This window comes from Eubalaena glacialis, chromosome 17 (assembly GCF_028564815.1).
Source record: "Eubalaena glacialis isolate mEubGla1 chromosome 17, mEubGla1.1.hap2.+ XY, whole genome shotgun sequence".
In the NCBI taxonomy this organism is placed as follows: domain Eukaryota; kingdom Metazoa; phylum Chordata; class Mammalia; order Artiodactyla; family Balaenidae; genus Eubalaena; species Eubalaena glacialis.
This window is the reverse complement of record NC_083732.1, coordinates 1,031,200-1,055,935: the sequence shown is the minus strand read 5'-3', so window position 1 is coordinate 1,055,935 and position 24,736 is coordinate 1,031,200. Positions and strand designations below refer to the sequence as shown.

Sequence of the window (24,736 nt, the reverse complement as noted above, 5' to 3'; positions counted from 1 at the left end):
AGGACACATGAACCCCCCGGGGTATCTTATGTCACAGACCCTGGGGTGACACAAATGCGGCCGTTCCCACCCACAGGGAAGGCCGAGGCCAGGGGCTGGCTGGCAGCCTTGTGAGTTGCAAGCCTGTCACCATGGGGAGGTTGCGAAGAGACCTGACCCCAGCAGGAGACTCCATCAGAGATGGACTGATTTCTCAGGAGTCGTTCTTGAGGAACGTGTATCAAAATAACTGACGTCAGAACCAACAGTAAAGAGGAGAGACGGGTGCTGTGCATGCACCACTTTCTGGGGGGCCTCCCAGGCTCAGCTGAGCCGTGGAGGAGTGGCTGGTGGGTCCACACCACACAGGGGCCAGCTGAGGTCAGCAGAGGGGACGCGAGCCTCCGACCTTGCGTCCGGCAGGAAGTCGGGATGACAGAGCTGTGGTCCCAGGGACAGCGTAACGGATGCAGAGCGGTCCTGGCTCAGGTCCAGCCCTGCCTCTGATTGGCTGGTTTGTGCATTATTCTGATCATGGGCTTCTCCCCCCAGAAGATCAGGAAATGCTTCCGAGGGTACCGCTGAGGAGGGAATAAAGTAATGACTATGAAGCAGACTGGGGTCCAGAGGCTGTAGGAACGTGGCTGTGACCCGGGCCAGACAAAGGAGGCACCGAGCCCCAGCTTAGGGCACACAGGTTGGGGAAAATCTGCGCTTCTCTGAGTGAGCCAAGGAGAAGAATAAACCTAGGCATTTCGTGACCATCTTAGAGGCAACATTTGGACTGTTTCACAGTTTCTCTCTTTCCAACGCTGCTGTAAATGTAAACACATCTGTGCGATGCCTCACAAAGACCCAGCAAGCTCAGAAGTCTGCAGCCTCAGAGGAAAAGGACCAGGGCCCGCATCCAAGCAGTTCTGTCCCAGAGATGACCCAGCAAGTCAGAGGTAGCAGGGGAAGGGGGGACCAGCCAGGTTCAACCCACAGCCCACTTGGAAGGAAAGCCGGGGCCCTGTGGTGAGAGGCAGACGGTGAGGGCGCCCAGGGCCGGCTGGAGAGGACACCCCTCTGGTGGGAGCAGACACTGCCCTTTGCGGTTCGCATCAAAGAGCAATTTTTCAGCAACTCTTAAGAGAATAACTCCGAAAGTGCCTCAAAATATATTTGTTTATACGAAACTCACAGTTCTCCTACTAGAGCTGGCATTGTTTTCGCAGCAAAGCCTCACACCAGACCTTCTGCAAAGTCGGGACCAGGACCCTGGCATCACCAAGGGCGTTTCCGAGTCCCTTTCCTGCACGGCATTTCTCCATGACCCAGAGCTTTGCTCATAAAAAGGAAGTGGGGAAATGAACCATTTTTAAATCTAAATAAGGACTGACTTGACCATCTATTACCAGATTATGTGGACACACACACGTAATGATAAACATCCACGACTGAAACAAGACTTTGAAACAGAGACATTTAAGAACTTGATTTCCAGAACAAGAAGAAACACTTCAGAATTGAATCAATGTACAAGGCTCTGCAACCTGGCTCATTTTTGTTTAAATGCAAGGTTCTCTGACCACTGAAGAGAGGCCACATCTATGTCCTCAGACTGAATGAGAAATGAATGCGCCAGAGCTCGGCCGATCCCTGAGAACCTCTCACTGAGCAGCCCTCCATCAACCGCAAGGAGACAACCTGAATCACCCTCTTTCGACTGAGATTGATGTCTCCTCTCATCTCCCGAGTTCCTGCTGGTCCCATCCCATCCCTAATCCCAGCAGCATCCACACTCCCAGCCACAAAGCCGGCTTCTCAAATGCAGCATTGCCTTCCTCAGAAAACCAATCCATCAGCGCCACGGTGATTATAAGACAATGCTGCTTAGTCGGGGATTTAGCCTGTCTCTCCTAAGACAGTTGTCTCATTAACCGCATGCTCTAAGACCAGTGTTAGTCACACTTCGTTTCATAGGTTCCCAGGTCTGAACTGAATGGTTCTGTTTCAGGGGAATCCAAAAAGTTATGACAATCGTGAAGTTTCACTGACATGGGGTCAGTTGATAGGCGAATGCTGGAGACTTTGGGGAAAAGGAGCCGAAGCAGCGTCAGGCTTGGTTCCTTGACCCCTTGCCTACAGTGAGTCCCAGACAGTCGCGTGAGCTACAAGAGATCTGCCAGGGGCAGAACTTGACCTCAATCAGGAACTGATTTCACCAGGGATGAACAAAGAAGAAGAAGAAGAAGAAGAAGGATGTATTTGATTCCTCCTAAGCGCTCCCTGAACAAAGTAAATTCAAATGTGTAAAATCTTATTAAAGGAAAGAATCCGTTGGCTCTAACCCTCCAAGTGTAGCAAACTGTGCTATTTCTACTCGGTGTAAAACCCACTGTGGGATGTAAAAGAGAAAGTGAAGGTTCTTCTCATCTTGAGGCTGAAATCCACTGAGCCCTAAAAAGTGATGACGAACAGCCAGAAAATTGTAGGAAACTAATTATCTACAAACTCGAACCAAACTCTGACATGTCAAATGATGTCATTATAACTGAAGCTCTAGCTGGGACTCTTTATTGTTTAACTGGATCTCTCTTCAGCACAGGATGTGATATCACCTCACAGAATACAATACGGTTCAAGGTAGGCAGATGCTCAAAAACAATGGGGATGAAAAAAATAGAAAACCTATTTCCAAAGTTTCAAGGATGTCATTGAAAAGGACACGTGAATTTAAGCTAAAAAAACTGAAGGGAATTTGGTGTGCTTTTTGGAAACATTATAAAGATTCTTCTTCTTGTCCGAGAGAAAACACTTCCTCTGCTGACACAGGAAGGAAGGGTAGGTGGACTCCCTGATGGTAGCCGGGGAAGAGGTGAAAATTTAGAAGGTTCATGAAGGATGACCTCTATTTTCTGTCTGAAGTAAGAGGTGAGGCTACATGCTCAGGTGTGACACCTCAGAGCATCGAGAGGAACAAAGAAAAGTAGCAACAGCCCTCACAAATCACTGAGAGAAACAATTGCCCCACCGTTGAGTTATTATTAGAATGAGTTTTTGTTGCTGTTGTTTAAGTGACAACGTGTATCCCAGGGCAGGCTCTCGAGACCATGTGTTCTCCTGTTTGTAGGACAGTCACATGCGTGTCCTAAGAGCAGTATTCTGAGATGTGCGGGAGAGGATGTGACCCTTTATTCGTTTATCTGCTTCCAGAGTGTCACGGGCATTGCCCTTAAACATGTGCCTGGTTAAGCGGAGTTTGGGATTAAATTCTCTGGTTTTGACTGAACTAGCCCTGAAAAAAAGGACAAGTAGGTTGAAATCATTTCTTCACAGAAACCCCGATTTGAGGGTAACAGTGACACAAAAGGCACAAGCCCACAAGCAGGGAACAGAGAAGCCCGGCCCCCTCCCATGGAGCTCTCCCACTGAGAGTAGGACGATCTACTCAGATCTGCAAGAAGCTGGCCACAAAGAAACACACATTTATTAACTAGAAAGATTATCTCATTTATGAGATTACAAATGAATCATTGGAGAGGAAGCTTGAACTGAGAGTGCACTGTGATTTACAATATAAACTAATGACAGCATGAGCAGTAAGACAATTAAAAATAAGCGTGTACAATGGGGAGAATAATATTTACAATTTTTTAAAGATATTTAAGGGTTGGGAATACTCAACATAGTACTTTATTTTTAATTAACTTCATGAGAAATATTTGTAAATCTCACTTGGGGTCTATTGCTTCATAGTAAGAGAAAAAAAGCCAAATAGCTTTGGGGCAACACTTGCTCTTTCTGGAGACGGTATGTCAAGATTATAAATCATTCATTCTTCAGCAAACACAACTGGAAGATGCACATAAAATAGCTATGTTCGTCTGAAGCATTAAAGACGGAGTGTATCCCGTTCCAGTCGGGGGACTGGCTGCCCCACTTTGCTGGACGGTATGTATTGCTCAGCGTAGACGATCTGTAACATGCGACCCCAAGCTCCAACGCTGTAGAGCAGTGAAGATCGTCCACTCACTCAGTGTCCACACAAGGACCCCTTGACCAGGACGCTCTAAGGAGTGTCTGTCCTCCAAGGATTTACCGCGGAGCCCCAGCCTCCTGAAACGTGTACCCTGCCCCCTTCCCAGCTGCTCGAAGGGGACCATGCAGAGATCAGTGGTGTGGCCAGGCCGGGGCAGCCCCTCTCACTTCTGCCCGCATCCCACTGGCCAGGACCTGGTGATATGGTCCTGTCTTGATGCGAAGGGCTGAGAAGGGTGGTCTTCCCACAGGACCAGGAGGAATATTAAGGGTGTGCTGCTAACCACCACCATGTATGTCTAACATGTCTAAGCTTATGGTGCTTGATCAACTGTGTTTCAAGAGCAAAATGCTGAGTCTCTAAATAATAGAGATGCCAAAGAAAGTATATTCTCACACAAAAGGAAGTAATAAATAAAAAGACTGTTTTATTGAAAATAAAATGTGAAGCTGTGAAGCTTTGACCACAGTGAAAAAACAAAACAAAACAAAAACCCCTGAGTTAGGCTATAGAGATAGCACCAGACAATTAAGTAAGTCATTTGTAAGCTTTAGTGAGGAAGTTAATTCAAAGTGATCAAAGTCAGTAGTGTAGTCAACTTTATAAAAACAGAGACTTAAAATGCTATGGAACTTTGACAATAATTCACAACGAGGGAGGGTGGGGACATGATGGTGGACCCTTTTGTGCTGCACTGATGCTTACTGTTCAGAGCACCGCAGAGAATGCAAACACTCTCAAGGTCCAGGATGAGCTGTGAGTCATCTATTTTCCTCAAAGACAGGCATTCCAGCTTTGCCTGCGTTTTCTGTGATGTGCAGCTCAACTAACAGATGCTGGTGCCACTTCCGGCAGGGGGAGGGGTGGATGAGCAGTAAAAACTCAACAACCCACTGATGACAAACACACTCAGGAAATTTGGAATAGACGACCGCTTCCTAATCTGATGTAGGACATCTGTGAGAAATCTACAGCAAACAGCACGTGTGATGCGGAACAATGGGCACCTTCCCTCCAACACAGGAAGCAAAGTGAGGGTCCGCTCTCACCACTGCTCTTCAGCATCACGCTGGACGGGGGCAAAAGCAGGGACCTCGCTTTGTTCCCTGTGTTGGAGGGAACGTGCCCAATACTGATTTAAAAAGGCATACAGATTGGAGAAGAAGAAGTAAAAATGTCTTTATTTGTAGAGAACATGATCATCAATGTAGAAAATCTTAAATAATCTACAAAAAATCTAGTAAAAGAATATATGAGTGTAGCATGGTTCCAGCATACAAGATCAGTGTACAAATATCAATTATATTTTATGTACTATCAAAGAACAATTGCAATATTAAACATTGCATTTATATTAGCATCAAAAATACTATGAATACATGTACACATGCTCCGATGTGTACACTTAAAACCTCAAAACAATGCTGAGAGAAACTAATGAAGACCTACATAAATGGAGAGATGTACCATGTCCATGGATCAGAAAAATCAATACCTTAGTGAAGACGTCAATTCTACCCAAATTGCTATATAGATGTGATGCAACACCTCAGCAGGATTTTGTTTCTTTGGAAATGGACAAGCTGATTCTAAAAGTCATATGAAATGAAAAGAATGTTAATTAATCAAAACAATTTTGAAAAAGAACAACATTACAGAACTTACACCACCTGATTTGAAGATTCACTATAAAACTACAGAAATGAGCACAGTGTGATGCTGGCAAAAGAATAGCCACAGTGATCAATGGAACAGAATAGATAGCCCAAAACTAAGCCCACACTATATAAGTATTTGACAAAAATGCTAGAATAATTCAATGGAAAATGAAGTCTTTTATATAAATCAGATACCCATATGAAAAATAATGAACATTAACCCTTACCTCAGACACATACAAAAATTAACTGAAGGAAACCAGCGGTCTAACTGTAAGAGATAAAACCATAAACCACGTTAAAAAATGCAGGAAAAAAATCTTTATGGCTTTGGATTAGGCAAAATATTTTTAAGCAGCACACAAAAATCATGAACCATAAAATTAAATTGTGGTAGATTGAACTTCATCAAAACTCAAAACTTTTGCTTTTCAAAGGCCACTAGTAAAAGAATAAAAGTCACAGACTTTGTTCTGATAACGGTATTCCATTCCTAATACATAAAGAATACTTACAACCTAATATTAAAAAGAAATTCAATTCAGTAGTCATAGGGAAATGCAAATGAAAATCACAAGGAGTCTGCACTATACACCCACTAATGACCAAACTTAAGAAGGCTGGCAGTCCTGAGTGCTGGTGAGGACTGGGTGCAAGGGAGCCCTGGGCAGGTCCCACGTCCCTGGGGGGTGATTCAGACAGCACAGTGGCCAGGGCCAGGCTCTGGGCCCGGGACCCAGCAGGCCACAGGAGGGAGCCCAGTGGGTTCCTCAGGACACTGTGGGCAGTTCCATGAGGCTTGGAGGGTCAGCTCCCTTACTCAACCTGCTGACTGATTATTGCTGTCACAGTAATTACTAATCACAGGCCACTCCGTAGTTTCCAGCATCAGAAGCATATGTAAGACGTGAGGGCCCCAACCTCAGTAGTCCTCGGGTATCTGCCTTCCCCACCAGTCACTTGCTTAAGGTTCCCAAAAATTACCTAGAGATGTGTTAACAGCAGTGAGTGTTTGGTGTGTATATTCGTTAAATTTCTTCGTCACTCCCCAGCCCTTTAAAGGCCCTGCTGTGCATTCACAGGGGTCTCCAGGACGGGGGCTGCGGAGGAAGGGGCTCTGGGCTCCTCCCGCTCAGGCGACTCCTCTCCCTGAGTGTGGACCATGGAGCATGGCCTGTGCTGGGAAACGCAGAAGGATGACAGACAGGTGACAGACAAAGGGATTCAGAGATAAAAACAGACACAAATACGGGGAGCGAGGGATCATGTAATTCACAGTCCAGTGGGGAGGAGAGATGAGAGAAAGAGAGTCATCACTCATCGTGGCAAGCGCTGGAAGGGCAGTCCCGAGGCAAAGAAGGACAGAGGCATGAGGGATTCACTCACCTCTCTGAAGAGGCGCCTCAGGGGATGGGGTGAAGGACTGGCAGGGGTCCTGGAGGGAGACGGCCCCGTGCTGTCAGAGGGGCTGGGGGAGCAGCACAGGGGAGAGAAAGCAGTGAGAGACCAGAGGAGGGTCACCTGCCCGAAAGGTTGGCTAAAGTCCCCACAGAATTTCTCGTTACTCGCCCTACAGCATAAAACTGGTACAAATGAATATAAATTATGCAGATAACTAACCTTTATATTTTCCTTTCATTAAAGTAATTTCATAATAGATTTGTAATACACTTGAAAATCAATTCTGTGATGTCATTTCCCACAGCTTCCAAACGCCTCCATCATAAAAGGTCCACATTGAGGGAAACACTTTCATCAATTCGATGTCCAAGCTCTTTATTATGGCAAAATTCCAATTAATTGTGAGTCTAAGAGAAAACTGTTTGCACACAAAATTAAAGGAAGCATTTATAGCTTTCATAGTCACTTTAACGTACTTTTGTATTCACAAAAGCATCCATCTCAAAGCTGCTTGAACTCGGGAAAGTTCTATGATCACTTCATGCACAGCACAAATTCAGCCCAGTTTTTGATTATTCTATTACTGATTGATTTGATATGAGGTAACTGTTCAGGCCTAATTGTCTCTCTTGGAAAAAGCCCTTGGGACGCAATGCTGCATCTCCTCCACACAAGCAACTAAACCTATGGACAGAAATTACAACCGGCTCTGAGATGCACTCAGCAGACTCTATCAGGCCCACAGCTCGTTCTAAGGTCTAAAAATATTAAGTTCAGAATGTCACAAGAATGTAGAGAACGCTCTGAGGTTTGCCAGTATGTGGACAAAAGACGCCCCTAGTAAATATCTGCTTTCCCTGAGAAAGGTTTGCAAGACCGTATGGTGAGGCCAGTTCCACAATGCTCTCAGAGACACGAGAGAGATGCTATGGTGAATTTGTAAAGTTTTGGCTAAAAGAATAACATAGAAGAAAGACCTGGAGGAAGGGGAGCTGGGAGTAGGACACGTCAACAACGTTTCTCGGCAGGTGCAGGATCTCTGCTGCTAGAACAGATCTGACTCCTAATCAGCCTTCTGTGGCACTGCCCTTCCATTAGCTTTTCCCCTTTAAGGGAACACAGATGGTGGGGCCCAGGCCTGAAGCTTATGAAGGAAGAACGGATTTGCTCCCCAAAGGTGCTCGAGAAGCTTCCAGCACATGAGGTCTGCCCAGATGCCTGAACTCACCCAGCGAGGTGCTCCCACCCGTGGAGGCTGCCCCCCAGACACACCAGCAGGGAGTCAGTTCAGCACACCTGGTAGGGGCGGGAGCGGCCCGTGGCTCCTCGTCCTAACCCCTGACAGCCACGCTTTTGGCTGCTTGTCTTTATAACAAGCACCCCAACAATCGCTCTGGACTAAATATTTGCCACAGCTCTGGCATCTGACAAATCACTAAGGTCTCGCAGTGCGTGTATCAGAATATATCCATCCCCATTTGTTCCCTACAGTCCTAGTAGAAACGCCGCACCTGCCGGACGAGGGCACGAACAGGAATACCACTTAACCGTTAACTGTTGCAATCTCACAATCACTATCACTTCATATTAGTTAACAGTTCTCAGGGAATTTGCTTCAGCATAATACAGTGCCTGCCTGCCTTCCCCAGGCATCCTCGACCCTGGATTCAAACAGCACCCCAGTCCTCCATTCAACAAACAAATGAAGCAAGGAAAGAGAATCAGAGACCTCATGTGGGGTTGTTACATATGGCTGGCAGAATTTTTCTGCTTTCAGTTTAACAACGACAGTACACACACTATAGAATAATTTGTATTCAAAAGCATTTTGCCTTCTGAAGCGAAACAAGTGACATGTTGGAGAATATTGTAGGTTTTTTGCTCCTGGCTGAGCTAACCCATGTTATCGCTGTCTTAATTCAAAGAGGGTGTTTCATCTGTGTTAAGAGCAGAAAGTCCTCTCATAGTAAAGATGTAAGGACTAGCCTTTGTTTGCAGTCAAAGAACCTGTCTTTCAAATAAGTAGAAGATCCGCTTTACTGGGATATTTTCCAGAAAAGCAAGGTCAGGCTGTACCCCAGAGCTAGTGTCAGCTGTCAGCTCGTCTTTATTTGGGAGGTTGCCTCTTTAACCAGCTTAAAAGTTGCCAGGGGCTCTCCCCAGACTCCACGGACAGCCTCCAGCCCCACCTCAAGAATGAATGGGGGGGGCGGGGAACTAGTCCAAGCGCCTCTTGCTCTCAGTAACATCACCAAAAACTTGAAGATATCCTGTGGCAGACTCCCTCCTGGCAAAAGGGCTGGCAACCTGAGAGCGAGCCCCTCACCCTCCCGCACCCGCAAAGCCGTCGTCTGGACCACACGTGCTCACTCCTGCAACCCCCGGGTTCCCAGACCTCCCTGAGGACCTGACGCCTCCCTGGTGTCGCGCTCACCACCCAAGACATCCCCACAGAATTCAGCCCTGAGTACTCACGGTGCATCTCATTAAAGGGGCTGTGAACTCGAGCCAGCCACACCTGGAGGGTCACCCGCCGACGTCACAGTCGGAACGCGGTCCCAGCGCGCCTGGCCGGCCCTCCCAGTGAGACAGTGCCGGCCCGGGAGCCAATCAGCTGCCGCCCAGGCGTTGCCATGGCCACGCCGCCTGTTAGGACCACGCCCGCCCCAGCCCGGCAGCCAATCGGCGGCCGCCAAGCCGTTGCCATGGCCACGTCTCCTGTTAGGACCGCGCACGCGCACAGCGGAGACTCGCCGGCAGCCCCAGGCCCAGGGCTCGCGAGGGTCCAGGCAGCCGCCCCCCTGGACACGGGCTGCGGCCCGGTTCCCTGAGCGGCCGGCATGAACCGCAAGAAGCTGCAGAAGCTGACGGACTCCTTAACTAAAAATTGCAAGCATTGTAAGTAAGAATCAGGTGCCGGGTGTGCAGAGACTCCTGGGCCAGGTCCTGTCCTGCCCGGTGCTGGTGTCCCGCCTGCAGAGCCCGAGCGCAGTCGGAGCCCTCTCCACGCCCGACCCTAAAGAGAAGTCTGGAAGGGAACACCAGCATCAGCTCCTTGGGGCGGGCACCCCCGGCGCCCACGATCTTACGGCGCATTTCCAGGTATCCAGGTATCTAGTGCTGTACCCGCACACATGCACATACTTGCTTCTCAAACCTTCTCTTAACTTACCCTTACGTTATAGAAACGTGATTTATATACCCTGGAGACACATGTGGATTTAGCTTCAGACACAGGGGGAAAACAAGCACTAAAAACCACCGAACTCAAGAAAAGTAGCCCAACCAACAGCTCTTCTTAGAGCAAATCAACTGGCAAGGTCCAAGTTTTGGAAATTACCAAGAGATCTATAAGGGAAAATGGTTATCAGTGGTTGAACATCCTTAGGACAGATACGGTGAAGTGGCACAGAAACCTGTATCTCAAAGCAAGGAAATGTGCCTGGAAACCAAGGAGCTCAACAAAGCTAAACACATGGTAAAGAATCTGTTCCCAACTCTAGACCCAACTTTCCAGCAAAGTAAAGGATTGGACTTGGCAGGTGGCAAGATGGACACCTATTGAAGACATCTGCTCCCATCTCACACATATTCTGAAAAGTGGTCCTAGAATTTCACAGGTAACCTTAGAATTATATTCGGACTGAAAAACAAGACTGTGCTTGGGCAAGGAAGCTATGGATATGGCTTAGATGAGGGAGATATCCGATGAGCAAGTTTAGAAGTTGAGTGCTGATTGCAAAACTACTGCCCCTTTGAAAAAATTAGAAGCCATAATCCCAAGACTACTCCCACTGTGCAAAGAGAGAACAAACATGTTTTGATGTAGTTTTAGAGATTATGGGATCTAGTGCCTTCTAATCATACTTAGTATCTTATATAATGAGTGGTAGGAAATCCTGTCAGGATGGTGCTGGAAATAAAAGTTAGGCTGCGTATAAGCATCTTAAACATCTAAAAAAAGTCTTCCTACAATTTAAGATATTATTATGGTTATTATAATCTGATGAGAGTTTTGTCCTGTTGTTTTTCTTAAAATACTTTCATTTCTGGGAAAAGGCCAGATCTTAAACATCTAGTAAACATTTTAAATAAACAATGCAATAACTGCTATATACAACAAACACTGAATTTGATTTAGTTCTTGTTCAAGTGAGTTTGCAATGTACTGCAGATATTCTGTGAACATATTAAAAGATAAGTGAGGGTTTCCCTGGTGGCTCAGTGGTTAAGAATCTGCCTGCCAATTCAGGCGACACCGCTTTGAGCCCTGGTCCGGGAAGATCCCACATGCGGAGCAACTAAGCCCGTGCGTCACAAGTACTGAGCCTGTACTCTAGAGCCCGCATGCCACAACTACTGAGCCCTCGCGCCACGACTACTGAAGCCCACGCACCTAGAGCCCATGCACCTAGAGCCCACGCACCTAGAGCCCGTGCTCCGCAACAAGAGAAGCCACTGCAATGAGAAGCCAGTGCACCACAACGAAGAGTAGCCCCTGCTCGCCGCAACTAGAGAAAGCCTGCGCACAGCAACGAAGACCCAACGCAGCCAAAACTAAAATAAATAAAATAAATTTATAAAAGAAAAAGATAAGTGAAAACACGGCAAGAAAACCAGTCAACTCTTTTGATTTTTGTGCTTACATAAAATTTTTAAAGTGAGCCTTAAGAACCTTGATGATTACTAGTTAAATTCTATAGAAATAGTGACTAATCATGGGCATTATAATAATTTTGAGTTTCTTTAAACAGAGGACCTTTCTTCTAAAGTCAGATTTCCTTTTAGTTGCCAGGTGATAATCCCACCAAGATGAAATGGATAGATTTTGTAGAATCAAAGAAGAAAGTTATCTTAAATGGTGGTCTAGTTAATCCACCATTCTGCAGATCTGATCTGTACAGCAGACTTACACCAATGCAAAAAGATGAAAATCCATTCTCGAATTTCCTTAATTTCATTTAGTATTGTATTCTTTTTTTTCAGTATTTATTTATTTATTTGGCTGCACTGGGTCTTAGTTGCGGCACGTGGATCTTTTAGTTGTGGCATGATATAAGAAACATTTCAGCAAGAGAATTTTTCCTATGGAAAAATTACCCATCTTGGATCTTTTGGGGAATAAATTAAGCTAATACTCTTTCATTTTTGTTTCAGCCGAGATGGAAAAATGGCTAATCAACATCCCCTCAGCTAGCATTTCATATACGTGATCAGACTGCATCATTCTTCATGCAAGTTTTTCTTCCCCAACCATTAACATCACTTTTTATTTTTAGAGTTTTTTATTGTGGTTAAATATACATAACATAAAATTTACCATTTTAATTATTTTAAGTGCACCGCTCAGTGGCACTAAGTACGTTCACATTGTTGTGCAGCTGTCACCACCATCCATCTCCAGAACTTTCTCATCTTTCCAGCTGAAACTCTGTCCCCATTAAACTGTTGCTCCCCACTTCCCCCTCCCCCAGCCCCTGGCACCCACCGTCTACTTTTTGTCTCTATGAATTTCACCACTCTGGGTCCATCATATAAGTGAAATCATATAATATTTGTCCTTTTTCGTCTGGCTTGTTTCACTCAGCATGACGTAGTCAAGAGTCAGGCAAGTTGTAGCATGAGTCACAATTTCCTCCCTTTTTAAAGCTGAATCAGAGTCCATTGTATGGATGGACCACATCTTATTCATCCACTCATCCACCCATGGACACCTGGATTGCTCCCACCTTCTGGCTGTTGTGACTACTGCTGCTATGAATAATGGTGTACAAGTATCAGAGTCCCTGCTTTCAATCCTTTGGGGCAAATGCCCAGAAGTGGAATCACTGGATTATGTAGTATTTCTATGTGTAATTTTTTTTGAAGAAGTGACATACCATTCATACTGTTTTCTGTGGCAACTAAAGGCTCTTTTTAAAATTATAACCATTACATTATTTTCTACTATTTATCAATTTATTTACTAAATCATTTGTTTTCCAAAGTTTTCAATGTTCCTCTTAAATTGTGACACCCCAAACTGGAAATCGCCTTCAAGCCTATCCTGGCCTGCAAGATGAGGTGGGATTTGTCCATTTCTTTGGGCTGTTTTCCTTTACATGCACACAGCTTCCGTCCTTTGTTTTTAAAAATACTCAACCTTAATTTTGTCTTGTTTTGAAATAAAATCTTCCCCATCTTCCACCTTTACCTCATATTTAAACTCACCTTTATGTTCTTAATGCCAGACGCTAATCCTTCCACCTACACACCTCGGACAGCGATGGGGACACAATTAGCTCAGTGTTTACAGCACCACCCTCTACGCAGTCGTGTGTATGCAAGCATGCATGTGTGTGCACACCCTTTAGACAAAAAAGTCCTTCCTCCAAAGTGCTGCTGCATGGCTGCCTGTTAATTTCCATCCCTCACAGCAAGAACCTTACTGGGTGCTAGAATATGCTTAAATCCTTCTTTATTGGAAAATAGGTGACTCTGATTTCCAAAATCTGGCTCACGGCTTCATGTAGGCTAATGTGAGATGAAAGTTGTTGCCTGGTTTGGGGGAGGCTGGTATCTGTTTCCAGGGAAAAGTTAAACTGTAAATCTCACGAATGCCTATAATCAAAATGCTGGGGGAAAGTTACCATTTTTAACATCACCATGGTTACTTAGAATCAGACCCCACGATCCGCATTCAGGTGACCTGGCTAATATTATCGTCCTTTTTCTAAATGTGACTGCACTTACATCTGTTTGGAGGGAAGGCTGCTGCCCTTACTTTAGTGGGAACTTCCGGGTAGTGACCATCCTCTGTTAACTTGAGGGTCATGAATCTCAAAACAGGATCGTCTCCTGTTGACAGCTGCCCATTGATGATTCCAGTGTCGTTTGTCTACAAAACTCATTTGTGCAAAGTTTAAGTTGGACATTAAAGATTAAAAGGCGTTTTTGTTATATCTCAATTTCATTCTTTCACAGTTAATAAATTTGAAGTGAAATGCCTTATCAATCTTTTCTATAACTTGGTGGATGATGTGACAGAGCGGCAGGGTGTGGTCGTCGGGCTGGATCGGAACGCCTTTCGGAACATCCTGCACATGACATTTGGGATGACGGACGACATGATCATGGACAGAGGTGAGCAGACGTCAGTGTCCAGACGGGCCAAATCCAGCCATAACTGGGAAAAACAGTTTGGAGTTTGGACAAACTCCCGGTGGGAAGCTTCACGTTCTGTGTTCCCAAATCCATTTGAACATAAAAATTTAATTTTTATATTCATAGGGAAGCACGGTAGGGAAGAAGATAGCGACCACTCTTTTTGTGTATTTAGGAAGAGGACAGAGTCAACCTGAATAACTAGGTTTCCTTTCTTTACATCAGAAAACCAAAACTATTTACATTTCTACTTAGTAAATAGAACAATAAATAATAGTTTTAAAAGGACATTTAAATTTCCTTACATCATCGAGAGTATTCCAATAAAAATTAAGATATAATCTTATCTATCATGTAATAGCAGTACTTTTCTTGGGTAACAAAATATAAAATTATGTGTTTTATGTTAATATATCAACAAATTTAATGTACCGATATGTGTATATGTTCATTGTTGATTCATGTATTTAGATATTCAGAATTTACTTGTTCCCATAAAGCATGAAGGGAAAATGTGAAAGCTTAAGTAAAAGAGTTTTCCAATGTTATGACATCTTAGTTTCCTCCTTTATCAAATGAGAACATGGGACCATAGGGTCGTGAGGTTTTGCCTAAATTTCAGAAGTGAGTAGTGCCCGTGCGGGTCCATCACTGAGAATAGAAACGCAGCACAAGTGTCGTATTTTACTTCTCTCTTTTTTTTTAGTATTCCGAGGGTTTGACAAAGACAATGATAGTTGCATAACTGTATCAGAGTGGGTTTATGGATTATCAGTGTTTCTTCGAGGAACTCTGGAAGAAAAAATGAAATGTAAGACTTCATCTTATCCTATTGGTTTGTACTTTATGATAAGCACATCTAAAGAATGTAAATCAATGTCCTCCAGCCCAGCCAGGGGGGTGGGTTTGTCTGTTGTTTGCTTGGTGTGAATTCCCATCAGCCTCTTTTATGGAGCAAATTCAGGTCAATAATAAGGGTTGAAAAAAATTAATAAAAAGGCAAATCAAGAAATTCTGAGGCGGAATCCATGCCAAGCAAGACCGCACAGGCATGTAGCGCACATGCTGACCATGTACGCATGCGTTTAGGTATGAAGGTATTAAGTGTTTTACATATTTTGATACTCAAATTGTCATCGTAAAACATCGATTCAAGTTTCTGATTCTTAGTTGATTCCTAATTCATCACAGTGAACTCTGTTGAAGAGGCGCGTTTCAATCCGTTTTCCAAGGTTTTCACTGTGAGAACGTTAAGTTGTTTTTCCTTGGTCTGCTCTTTGCAGCTAAGCGTAGGAAACTTTCTAAGGATTGTTGAGTATATTCAGGAAGCGGACATCAGGCATTTATTAGGGGAATTGATTGCACTGAGGCCCGAGGCTTGATGAAAGCACCACTGGAGCCCTGGGCCTTGAACACCATCAGAGCCAAGGCTGCCTTCCTGGCCGCAGCACATTCGTACTGGTTCTTTCTTGAAGATTGCTTTGCCGTGTTTGACTTGAACGGCGATGGCTTCATCTCGAAGGAAGAGATGTTCCACATGCTGAAGAATAGCCTCCTGAAGCAGCCGTCCGAGGAGGACCCCGACGAAGGCATCAAAGACTTGGTGGAAATAACCCTGAGGAAAATGGTACGATGGGTAATTTAGAGTTTCCTCTGTGAAATCCACAGATATGGGGTAGACATAAGAATTCAAATTAGAGTAACTCTCAGTTTCCTGCCTGGTGAAAGACAGCACTCGGACTGTGCTCTTTTATCATAATGTGACAGTTTCTTTCAATTTCAGTACTTAGCCTCATACTTTTCTGACGTCTTCTTTGTGAACACTGGGCCATGAGAAGACAGTGTGTGTTTGTGATGTGTTTTCCATGTTAACTGCGGTGTGACCGGTCGCCCCCAGGACCACGACCATGACGGGAAGCTGTCCTTCGCAGACTATGAACAGGCTGTGAGGGAGGAGACTCTTCTGCTGGAAGCGTTTGGACCGTGTCTTCCTGACCCGAAGGTAATGGCACTACGTTCACAGAGCAGTGACCAAAATGTCATGTAGGATCCACAGCCCAGGACTTCTTGGTTTGGCAAGTGGTCAGATGACTCGCGTTCGCCCACAGAGAACAGCTTCTAAAAAGAGAAAGGCCGCCGAGGAAAAGGGGCTGGTTCATGTCATTGTACTAGTGTAGCCTGGTGCGACTTTTTCATTCACTGACTTGTTTTTTCCTGTAAGAAACGATTATTGAAGCATAATGTGGGCCAGAATCCCGGATGAAAAGCTCCAGGGCTGCACTCAAGAGCAGGGAAAAGCCAACGTGAAACTAATCACACAACAGTGTGATAAGCGTTATTATAACACTAGTCAGTGCCTGGAGCAGTGCCCCATCTCTGCCAGCGTGCCAAAAGCGCTGTGCCCGTGTGGTTTCACACCATCCCCTGGCAACCTTATGATGCCCGTGTGGTTTCACACCATCCCCTGACAACCTTATGAAGTAGGCAGTATTATTGTCGTCATTTTACAAACGAGGAAACCGAGGCCCAGAGGGTTTAGGCAACTTGTCCGAGTTCACCAGGGCCCTGGTGCTGGAGCTCAGGGGGGTTATGTGTAGTCAAGAAGGAGCATGGAAACCGGCTGCAGGGAGATGGGGGGATGGCTGGAGGGACAAGGAAGTGTCCCCGGGTCTTTGCGGACACAGTGGTCAGCCAGATGCCCAAGGGGGAGAAGGGCCCAAGCAGAGAGAATGACATGCATGAGAGAGGGAAGGAGGGAATACGAAGGAACCTGTATTAGAAGAGCCTCTGGGGTCATGAGACTGATGATGAGGCTGGAAGACACAGAGGGCCAAGTCCATGGAGCTCGGAGCTGGATTTTGTCTTGAAGATCATGAGGATTTGTTGGAAGATTTTAGGCAGATGGAGTGATGTGATATATAAATATTACCCTATACCCACACACCCCAATCTCTAGTCTGTATCTCCAGCTGCCTTCTTAACATACGGAGTAGATGATCTCAATAAACTCTTGATTTTCCCCCCAAACTTGCCCCTCCCCCAGTCCTCCCTAACTCAATAAATGACACCCCCACGCACTCAGGTGTTCAGTCAAAACCCTAGGAGTCATCCTTAACCTCTCTGTTGTAACACTTTTCACTACTCTTTCAAAATAAACCCTTGAATATAATCTCTTCTCCCACGTCTGCTGGCCACCAGCCTCCATCAAGCCGCTGTCATCGGTCACCCAGCCCAGGTCATGCTTCCACTGCTGTCCCCCTACTGACCGTGCTCCACAATACCCAGTATATTTAAAAACACAAAGGCTCTCATGCCCCTCTTTTGCTCGAGCCCCTCCCCAGTGGGCTCTGAAGCTGCACAAGGCCCCTTTCTCTCTTTCCAGCCACGTCTCCTGCTGTGTCCCGTCCTCTCTTCCCCTGGAGCCGCCCCGGCCACCTGCCCTGCCTCCCTGGTGCCCTTGTGCTCACCGTGACCTCTGTCCAGAACGTTTCCCCCAGACCTCGCCTCGTTCAGTCTCTGCTCAGATGCTGTTGATCATCTTAACTTCTCCTCCCCTCCATCCCTGACCCTGCTTCCTTTTCTTCATAGTTCTTATCATCACACAGAATATATTTACTCACATATTGTCTGTCTCGACATGTAGATGTAAGGTCCCTAAGGCAGGAACTTGGGGGTTTTTCACCATATTTCCTCACATGTAGTGTGTAGCACATGGTGGGTCCCTAGTAAATGTTGAGTGGATGGATGGATGGATGGATGGACGGGTGGATGGATGGATGGGTGGGTAGGTGGATGTGTGGGTGGGTGCATGGGTAGATGGGTGGACGGGTGGACGGGTGGACGGGTGGGTGGATGGGTGGGTGGGCGGGTGGGTGGGTGGATGGATGGACAGGTGGACAGATGGACGGGTGGACGGATGGACGGGTGGATGGATGGATGGGTGGATGGATGGATGTGTGGGTGGATGGATGTGGGTGGGTGCATGGGTAGATGGGTGGACGGGTGGTTGGATGGGTGGGTGGATGGATGGACGGGTGGACAGATGGACGGATGGATGGATGGACGGACGGGTGGACGGATGGACGGATGGATGGATGGGTGGATAGATCTCAGAAGTGCCTGATGGAGAGTCCTGGATCCATGTCCTTCCATCTCCTCAGAAACTCCATCATTTACCTACATCTTCAACCTCCTTCCTCACTACTAAAACCTTCCCATCAGAATTTAAACAGACCTAAACCTGTCACATCTGACAAACAAAAGGGAAGGGAGGGAGGGAAGAAAAGGAGAGAACTTCCCCTAATTCCACAGCTGCTTCTATTTCCTGTCCAAGGCTTGTTTTGTCACAGCCAAGCATCTTGGAAGAATTGTCCATATTTATGAGCTACACGACCAACGCTTCTTCCCGGCCCCTCTTGAAACCGCTCTTGCCAAGGTCACCCCCACCTTGTTGAGAAAGCCCAGGCAGTAGGCCCTTGGGTTCGTGTCTTACTCGAGCTCGTCCCTCCCCCACCCCCAGCTCTCCGTCCAGAGTCTCCTGCTCCGGGAGACATCTCCCTCGCCGTGCTGAGCCCCCTGGACCCCCGATGCGCTCGCACCCACTGCAGTGAGCTGAGCTCCCGGCTTCTGGCCGAGAGCCTAAGCTCATGGCGGGGGCTCCTGGGAGCCAGGCCATGTGGTCTCGCCCACCCTGTGGGCCCAGAAGCAGCGCTGGGCTGGGGCAGAGTCCGCGCCTGCGGGTGAACACGCAGCCCCTCCCAGGTCCCCGACCCCACTCCTCCTCAGTCACTGCCTGTCTCTTCGGACGTTAGGAGGCCTAAGGAACATTTTTTGTTTATTTTTTTGAAAGTCTGTACTAATTTGAGCACTTTCATTTTACAGAGCCAGAAAGAATTTGAAGACCAAGTATTCAAAGATCCAAACGAATTCAATGAGGTGTGAATTCCTAAATGTCTTGTTGTCTCAAGTGAGTAGAAAAGGAGGCTCATCCGTGTTGTGTATTTTTCCTGCTTAGCTCAGAAGGTGATGGTGAATTGTGTGTTTGGTGAGAGGGGTCATGGCTGACTAACGTATATCATTCAACTTTGGCGTAAGATGCCAGTAAGATAGACGAAGACAAGGAGTTCCTTATTAGCTGTGGTTGGGTTTGGCCAGACGAGTGAACACTGCAGAGACAGGTTATCACCTAGACTGTCTGTTGACACACAACTGTCGTAAAATGTTTGTATGAATGAAATGAACAGAGAGAGAGACTGTATCGTCATGAGTTATTTTCTTCACGTCAGAGAGATGCTGGGCACACGTTTAAAAATCACTGAAACTCTTGCGTCTCCCTCCCACCCTCCCTATCGCACAGGGATATATGTATATGTATAGCTGATTCACTTTGTTATAAAGCAGAAACTAACACACCATTGTAAAGCAGTTATACTCCAATAAAGATGTTAAAAAAAAAATCACTGAAACTACTGAATTTCCTTTGGAGCAGTAAATAATCAAGATGGCATCCAGAGCACAATGATTCTGGCATTTAGCATTGAAACGCCTTTCTGCTGGGCCCTGAGGGAGATTCAGAGACACGGAACCTGTTTTCATACGATCTGTGTTACTGTTTGAGGCATCTGAGGGCACAGCCCGCTGCCCAGAGCGGCCCTGGGTAAACACCAGGGATGGACAGTGCCATGAGACACCAGGAGGCGAACCCACCTGTGGGTGGGCAGAGGCGGGAAGTGCTCTTCCCTGGATCTGAGGGGTGAGGCCTGGGTGCAGCTCTCAGCTTCCCTCTGGAGTCAGCCGGATGCCTCCCGTGCTGGCGGATGCGGAGCTCCCTCTCTGTCTGGCTCCCCTGTGTCTCCACGTGGACCCCACTCTTGGTCCCCATCCCCTGCCCTGCCCCTCAGTGCATTCCCCCCACACCTGGGACTCCCCTTGTGCAGTCCCTCGTCTGGGGTCACGTCACACTGTGCCCACTGGCCAGGAAGCCCTGAAGACAGCCCTGCCTTCCCCCTGCCCCCCACTCTCCAGCAGGTGCCCCTGGGCATCAGGTGGCAGCTTGAGAAAGGGCTTATGAGGCTCTTTCCCTGCCGTTCGTATTTGGATGTTCCCACATTTTTGCTGCTACAAATAATTCCCGAAATAAACTGTCCTTGTAGATAAACCTCTTCACATGCATCATCGCTCACTTACTTGGGGTAACTTTGTAGAAGTAGGAATGCTGGCTTACAGGCCTGCATCATTTTGAGATTTGCAGCACATGTGACCTCATACCCTCCGGGAAGGCCGGCTGGGCCAACGCGTGAGGACAGAACCCGTCCCTGTGCCGCACCGTCTTTTAACCTCTTTGCCAACGCGAGGGCCCTAACTGACCGTGATTTGAACTCATGATGCAAAGAACTAATGTTATGCATCTGTCCCTAAACGTCTTGTTGTAGGTTGGGTACAAATTGACTTCCACGTGGATAACCCTGTTTTATTACTTGACTTTATTTAAAACTAAAAAAACCTTTAAAACAATTCCCCGTCATTGTGGTGGAACTGAAGAGGATGCCAGCCCCTGAGGGAGAAGCCAGAGCCTCCCCGGGTAGCTCAGTGCACGTCCTGCCTCCTGCCCCTCTTCAAGACCTGCCCCAGTTGCCTCCTGCTGCACCTTCCTCTAGAGTCCCGGCCTCGCTTCATGCCACCACTGTGGTGACTCAGAGGATTTTGGCACCAAGGGGTCACTCGACTCCAGGGCAGCTCATCCGAGCACCCGCGTCCCTCGGAGGACCCCTGTGTCCTCGTGCCCTGCGCCGGGTCCCGCTGCCGTCCTCTGCCCAGGCTCAGCCCGTCCTGCCCGCTCGGCACTGCGCCTGCCTCGGGGCGGCGGGGTCGGGCTGCGGGACGCGGTCATAACCTGGAGAGTTGAACGCAGCCTTCCTCTCACTGGCTCCTCTAAGCGGGGCTTCCCTCCCCTCCCGCCTGCCCCCCACACCCTGGGAGGCCCCTCTGGGGGGCTGCGTGGCCTCCACGCAGCACAGAGAGATTCTGTTTGGGAAAAAATCCTTTTTTTTTTTCAACTACAGGATTTGAAAGCTATCAATGAAAACTGGTAGTCCTGCATTCTTAACCTGCAAATATCTTTGGGAACAAGATTGCACTTGTGAGAAGCCAAGCCTGCAATTGCCTGCATCATAAAATCATCCAAAACATTCACGAGTCCCACCTCGGGCTAAGCCGGGAAGGGGGGTGGTAACCCAGCCTAAGTCTAAGTCAGCCCCTGGCCTCGCCTGGTCCGCAGTGTCGATGAGGGCTCCGTGCCCTGCGACGCCCCTGCCGTCCCCCCAGCACCGGGCATCCCTGTGACAGCCCCTCCCCCCGGCCCAGCAAGAGTTATGTCACTCTGAATGAAAGGAGATTGTTCAAGGGAATTCCCACCGCATACGCTCAGAAACTGTAAAGACAGCCGTGTCTAGAGAAGGTTCCTCCGAGTCCCTCTTTCCTGATGTGCTTTCTCACCGCCCCCAACCCTCCCAGTTGTCAGGGTTCACATGGAGCTGCTATAAAAGATACATAACGGAATAGACTTGTCCCAGACTAGTGTTCGTTACGACGCACTGACTGTGCAATTGCCTGGCAATGCCCAGAAAGGGCGGAAGTCGCGTGTGTCCCCCACCTCAGGGACCACGCTCCATCCAGGTGGAGCGCAGGACCACCGGAAGCACCTCCAGTCTCGGTCACCACTGAAGGAGGAGGCGACCCTAAACACACCTGAGAGCCAGCCAGGAGGTGCCCAGTTCCCAGCAAGAGGAGGGGCGGCCGGGGTGGGGGCAGCCTGGGGACTCCACATCCCGTCCCCACAGGGGCGCACCGCTCAAGGTCCCCTCGTCCTAAGCGTGGCTTCCTGTGCCCTGTGCCGCCCACTGGATCCGCCAAGACAGCGCTCCTCCCCCGAGACCCGCATCCCCTGTCTGTCTCCACTTCCTGCTGCCTGGCCGGACTCGGCATCCCTGCGGGAGAGGCTGTCCACCCAGAGGGCGTTGGACAAAATCGGATGGCGTCCAGGTCATCCTGCCCTGGGCCTTGTGCACCCGTTTCCTGTCCCCACCCCCAAGTCTCGGTGTGGACGAGGGCACAGTGGCTCAGAGCCCAGGGCGGCGAGCAGGGATGGAGCAGGCAGAGGGATGGGCACGTCCTCTCTCCAGCGGCAGCAGGGGCCGAGCCACTGCCTCCTAGTGGGAGCGGTCAGCCTGGAGCTCAGGCCCGTCCAGAGACTAATGAAAACCATCTGGTCCTTAATAACCTTTAGAATACAACGGAGTCAGAAGAGGAATAAGACAGACCCTGTGATCTCAGTGACACATCATACAAAACCCCAACGAGCACTTTTGCTTGAGGTGTCACGCTAAATGCTACGCGATCACCCCACGCTTCCCACTCAGTCCTGGGGGCAACCAGGGGCATGACCTCCCATCTCATCCGAGATCCGCTGTCCCTCCAATGGAGGAAGTCAGGGTTTAGGGAAATCAAGAAACTTCCTCCACGCAGCAAAGTGGTACAGAGCCAGGCCACGCTCAGCCCTCGCCTGGCTCTAATGGCAAAGGCCTCTCCTCATGGTCGCGGACGGGGACATCTACTCTTCTTGCTGCTCAGGGTGACCGAGGACAGCTCCCTGCAGAGGCTTCCTGCTTCCCTTCCTGGCGGCCGGGCCGCCACGTGGTTTATGCGCACAGAGGGGACCGCTGATCATCTCCAGGGCTCTTCACGTCAGAAACACCTGGGAATGTTCTTTCTTTAGTTGAATTTCCAATTTTCATGTAAAGGCGTCCGTTTCCGGAACCAAGAGGAGTCAGGACACTAGGCTGGGCCCCGCCCAGCCACGAGGGCAGCCACGCACAAAGGGGGAGCGTGAGGAGAGGTGAGGCCACTGCGGGCTGGAGGGGGAAAGGCAGAAGTCCTCTGGGATGGGGAGGGCTGGACCCCTCACACAGGCCGGGGCAGCGTCAGAGAGATTTCCAGCTGGGGAAGCAGATGCCAAGGAGCCGAGGCCACGTGATCCAGCAGCAAATGCGGAAGTGGTGACGTGGCTCTCGCCACATGCCGGGAACCAGCCCAAGGACCCCAGCTGTGGGCAAGGGCAGGTTTGCGCCAGGCCCCGACTGCGGTCCTGCTCTGACGGCCCGACACGGGCCACGTGGACTTGAACATCTGACATAAGTGCAGAGTGATTTGTGGACGGTGGGGCCCAGAGTGTGCACCGTGCATCGAGACTGAGAGGAGAAGCTGTGGTCCCATCAGGACAATGTGATCGGGGCTGTCCTGGCAAAGCTGGGCCTACGGTCACCCTACCCACAGGCTACAGATTACTCCACAAGTGCATCTCAGGTAAAGTGGGAAAAGCGCCTACTCTCTCTGCCTCCATTTCACCTCACAGGGTCTTTGAGAATGAGTAAGAATAAGCCTACGGTGCCGTTTTGTAAACTGTAAAGTGTGATATGAATATGAGATTAATAAAGGTATGCGGTGGACATGAAGGCCAGTGTTCTCACCAGGGGCTCGTAGGTGATGAATAAATAAGAACACAGGCAGGGCTTCCCTGGTGGTGCAGTGGTTAAGAATCTGCCTGCCAATGCAGGGGACACGGGTTCGAGCCCTGGTCTGGGAAGATCCCACATGCCGCAGAGCAACTAAGCCCATGCGCCACAGCTACTGAGCCTGCGCTCTAGAGCCCGTGACCACAACTACTGAGCCTGTGTGCCACAAGTATTGAGCCCGTGAGCCACAACTACTGAAGCCCGCGTGCCTAGAGCCCGTGCTCTGCAACAAGAGAAGCCACCGCAATGAGAAGGCCGTGCACCGCAACGAAGAGTAGCCCCCGCTCGCCGCAACTAGAGAAGGTCCACGCACAGCAACAAAGACCCAACGCAGCCAAAAATAAAAACAAATAAATAAATAAATTTATAAAAAAAAAAAATACAGGCAACTTTGACTTGAAGAACCCAGCTCTGGGTCCTCCCTGTGGACAAATGTGGGGCATCGCTTAAGTGACGGAGCCAAAGGCAGTTGAAGGATGTCTCTAGAAATACCTTCAATAATCTAATGTATTTAGAGAAATGAATCTCATGAAGCCAGGATAAAACTCCAATGGAAGCATCACTAGGATTTTCATGAATATGACACTCTTGGAGTCTGTTTTAACGAAATTGCCCCCCCCTGTTCACACACACACACACACACACACACACACACACACCACCCTCATCACAGACTCACAGACACATACAGTAGTTGATTCCCTTCAAGAGGAACATTCAAGTCCCTTGCATTTTCCTCTCGCCCCAAGATGCCACTAACCCCGAAGCAGTCAGCACCGCCCGGCTAACGTCTCTTCCGGACAAACCACACTCAACGCTTTTGCTGTGCTGGCTCTAAGGTGCTGAAATATTACAGAGGAATTAACAGGATGTAGGGTTTGCATGAAAGCACAAGAGCCTAAAAGCCCACTGAGTAAACATGAGCTTGAGTCCAAGTTATGTGAGCTCGAACCAGCCAAGTT

At 48.1% G+C, this 24,736-nt stretch overlaps 1 protein-coding gene across 2 annotated transcripts; it reads left to right on the top strand.

Moving 5' to 3' along the window:
• The first annotated feature begins 9,827 nt into the window (after nt 1–9,827).
• CLXN (calaxin) lies at nt 9,828–19,322 on the top strand. Of its 2 annotated transcripts, XM_061172001.1 has the most exons (6): nt 9,828–9,960; nt 14,026–14,184; nt 14,912–15,016; nt 15,681–15,832; nt 16,103–16,207; nt 19,087–19,322. In XM_061172001.1, the coding sequence occupies exons 1-6, from the start codon at nt 9,903–9,905 to the stop codon at nt 19,144–19,146; spliced, it is 639 nt and encodes a 212-aa protein (XP_061027984.1). In that variant the 5' UTR covers nt 9,828–9,902; the 3' UTR covers nt 19,147–19,322. The 2 variants fall into 2 exon arrangements, with proteins under 2 accessions (XP_061027984.1, XP_061027985.1); XM_061172002.1 differs by lacking the exon at nt 14,026–14,184.
• The last annotated feature ends 5,414 nt before the right edge of the window (nt 19,323–24,736 follow it).

Coding starts and splice junctions, on each gene's coding strand:
- CLXN (XM_061172001.1), top strand. CDS start 9,903: ATGAACCGCAAGAAGCTGCAGAAGCTGACGGACTCCTTAACTAAAAAT. Junction 9,961..14,025: donor AACTAAAAATTGCAAGCATT/GTAAGTAAGAAT, acceptor ATTCTTTCACAG/TTAATAAATTTGAAGTGAAA. Junction 15,017..15,680: donor TCTGGAAGAAAAAATGAAAT/GTAAGACTTCAT, acceptor TCTTTCTTGAAG/ATTGCTTTGCCGTGTTTGAC.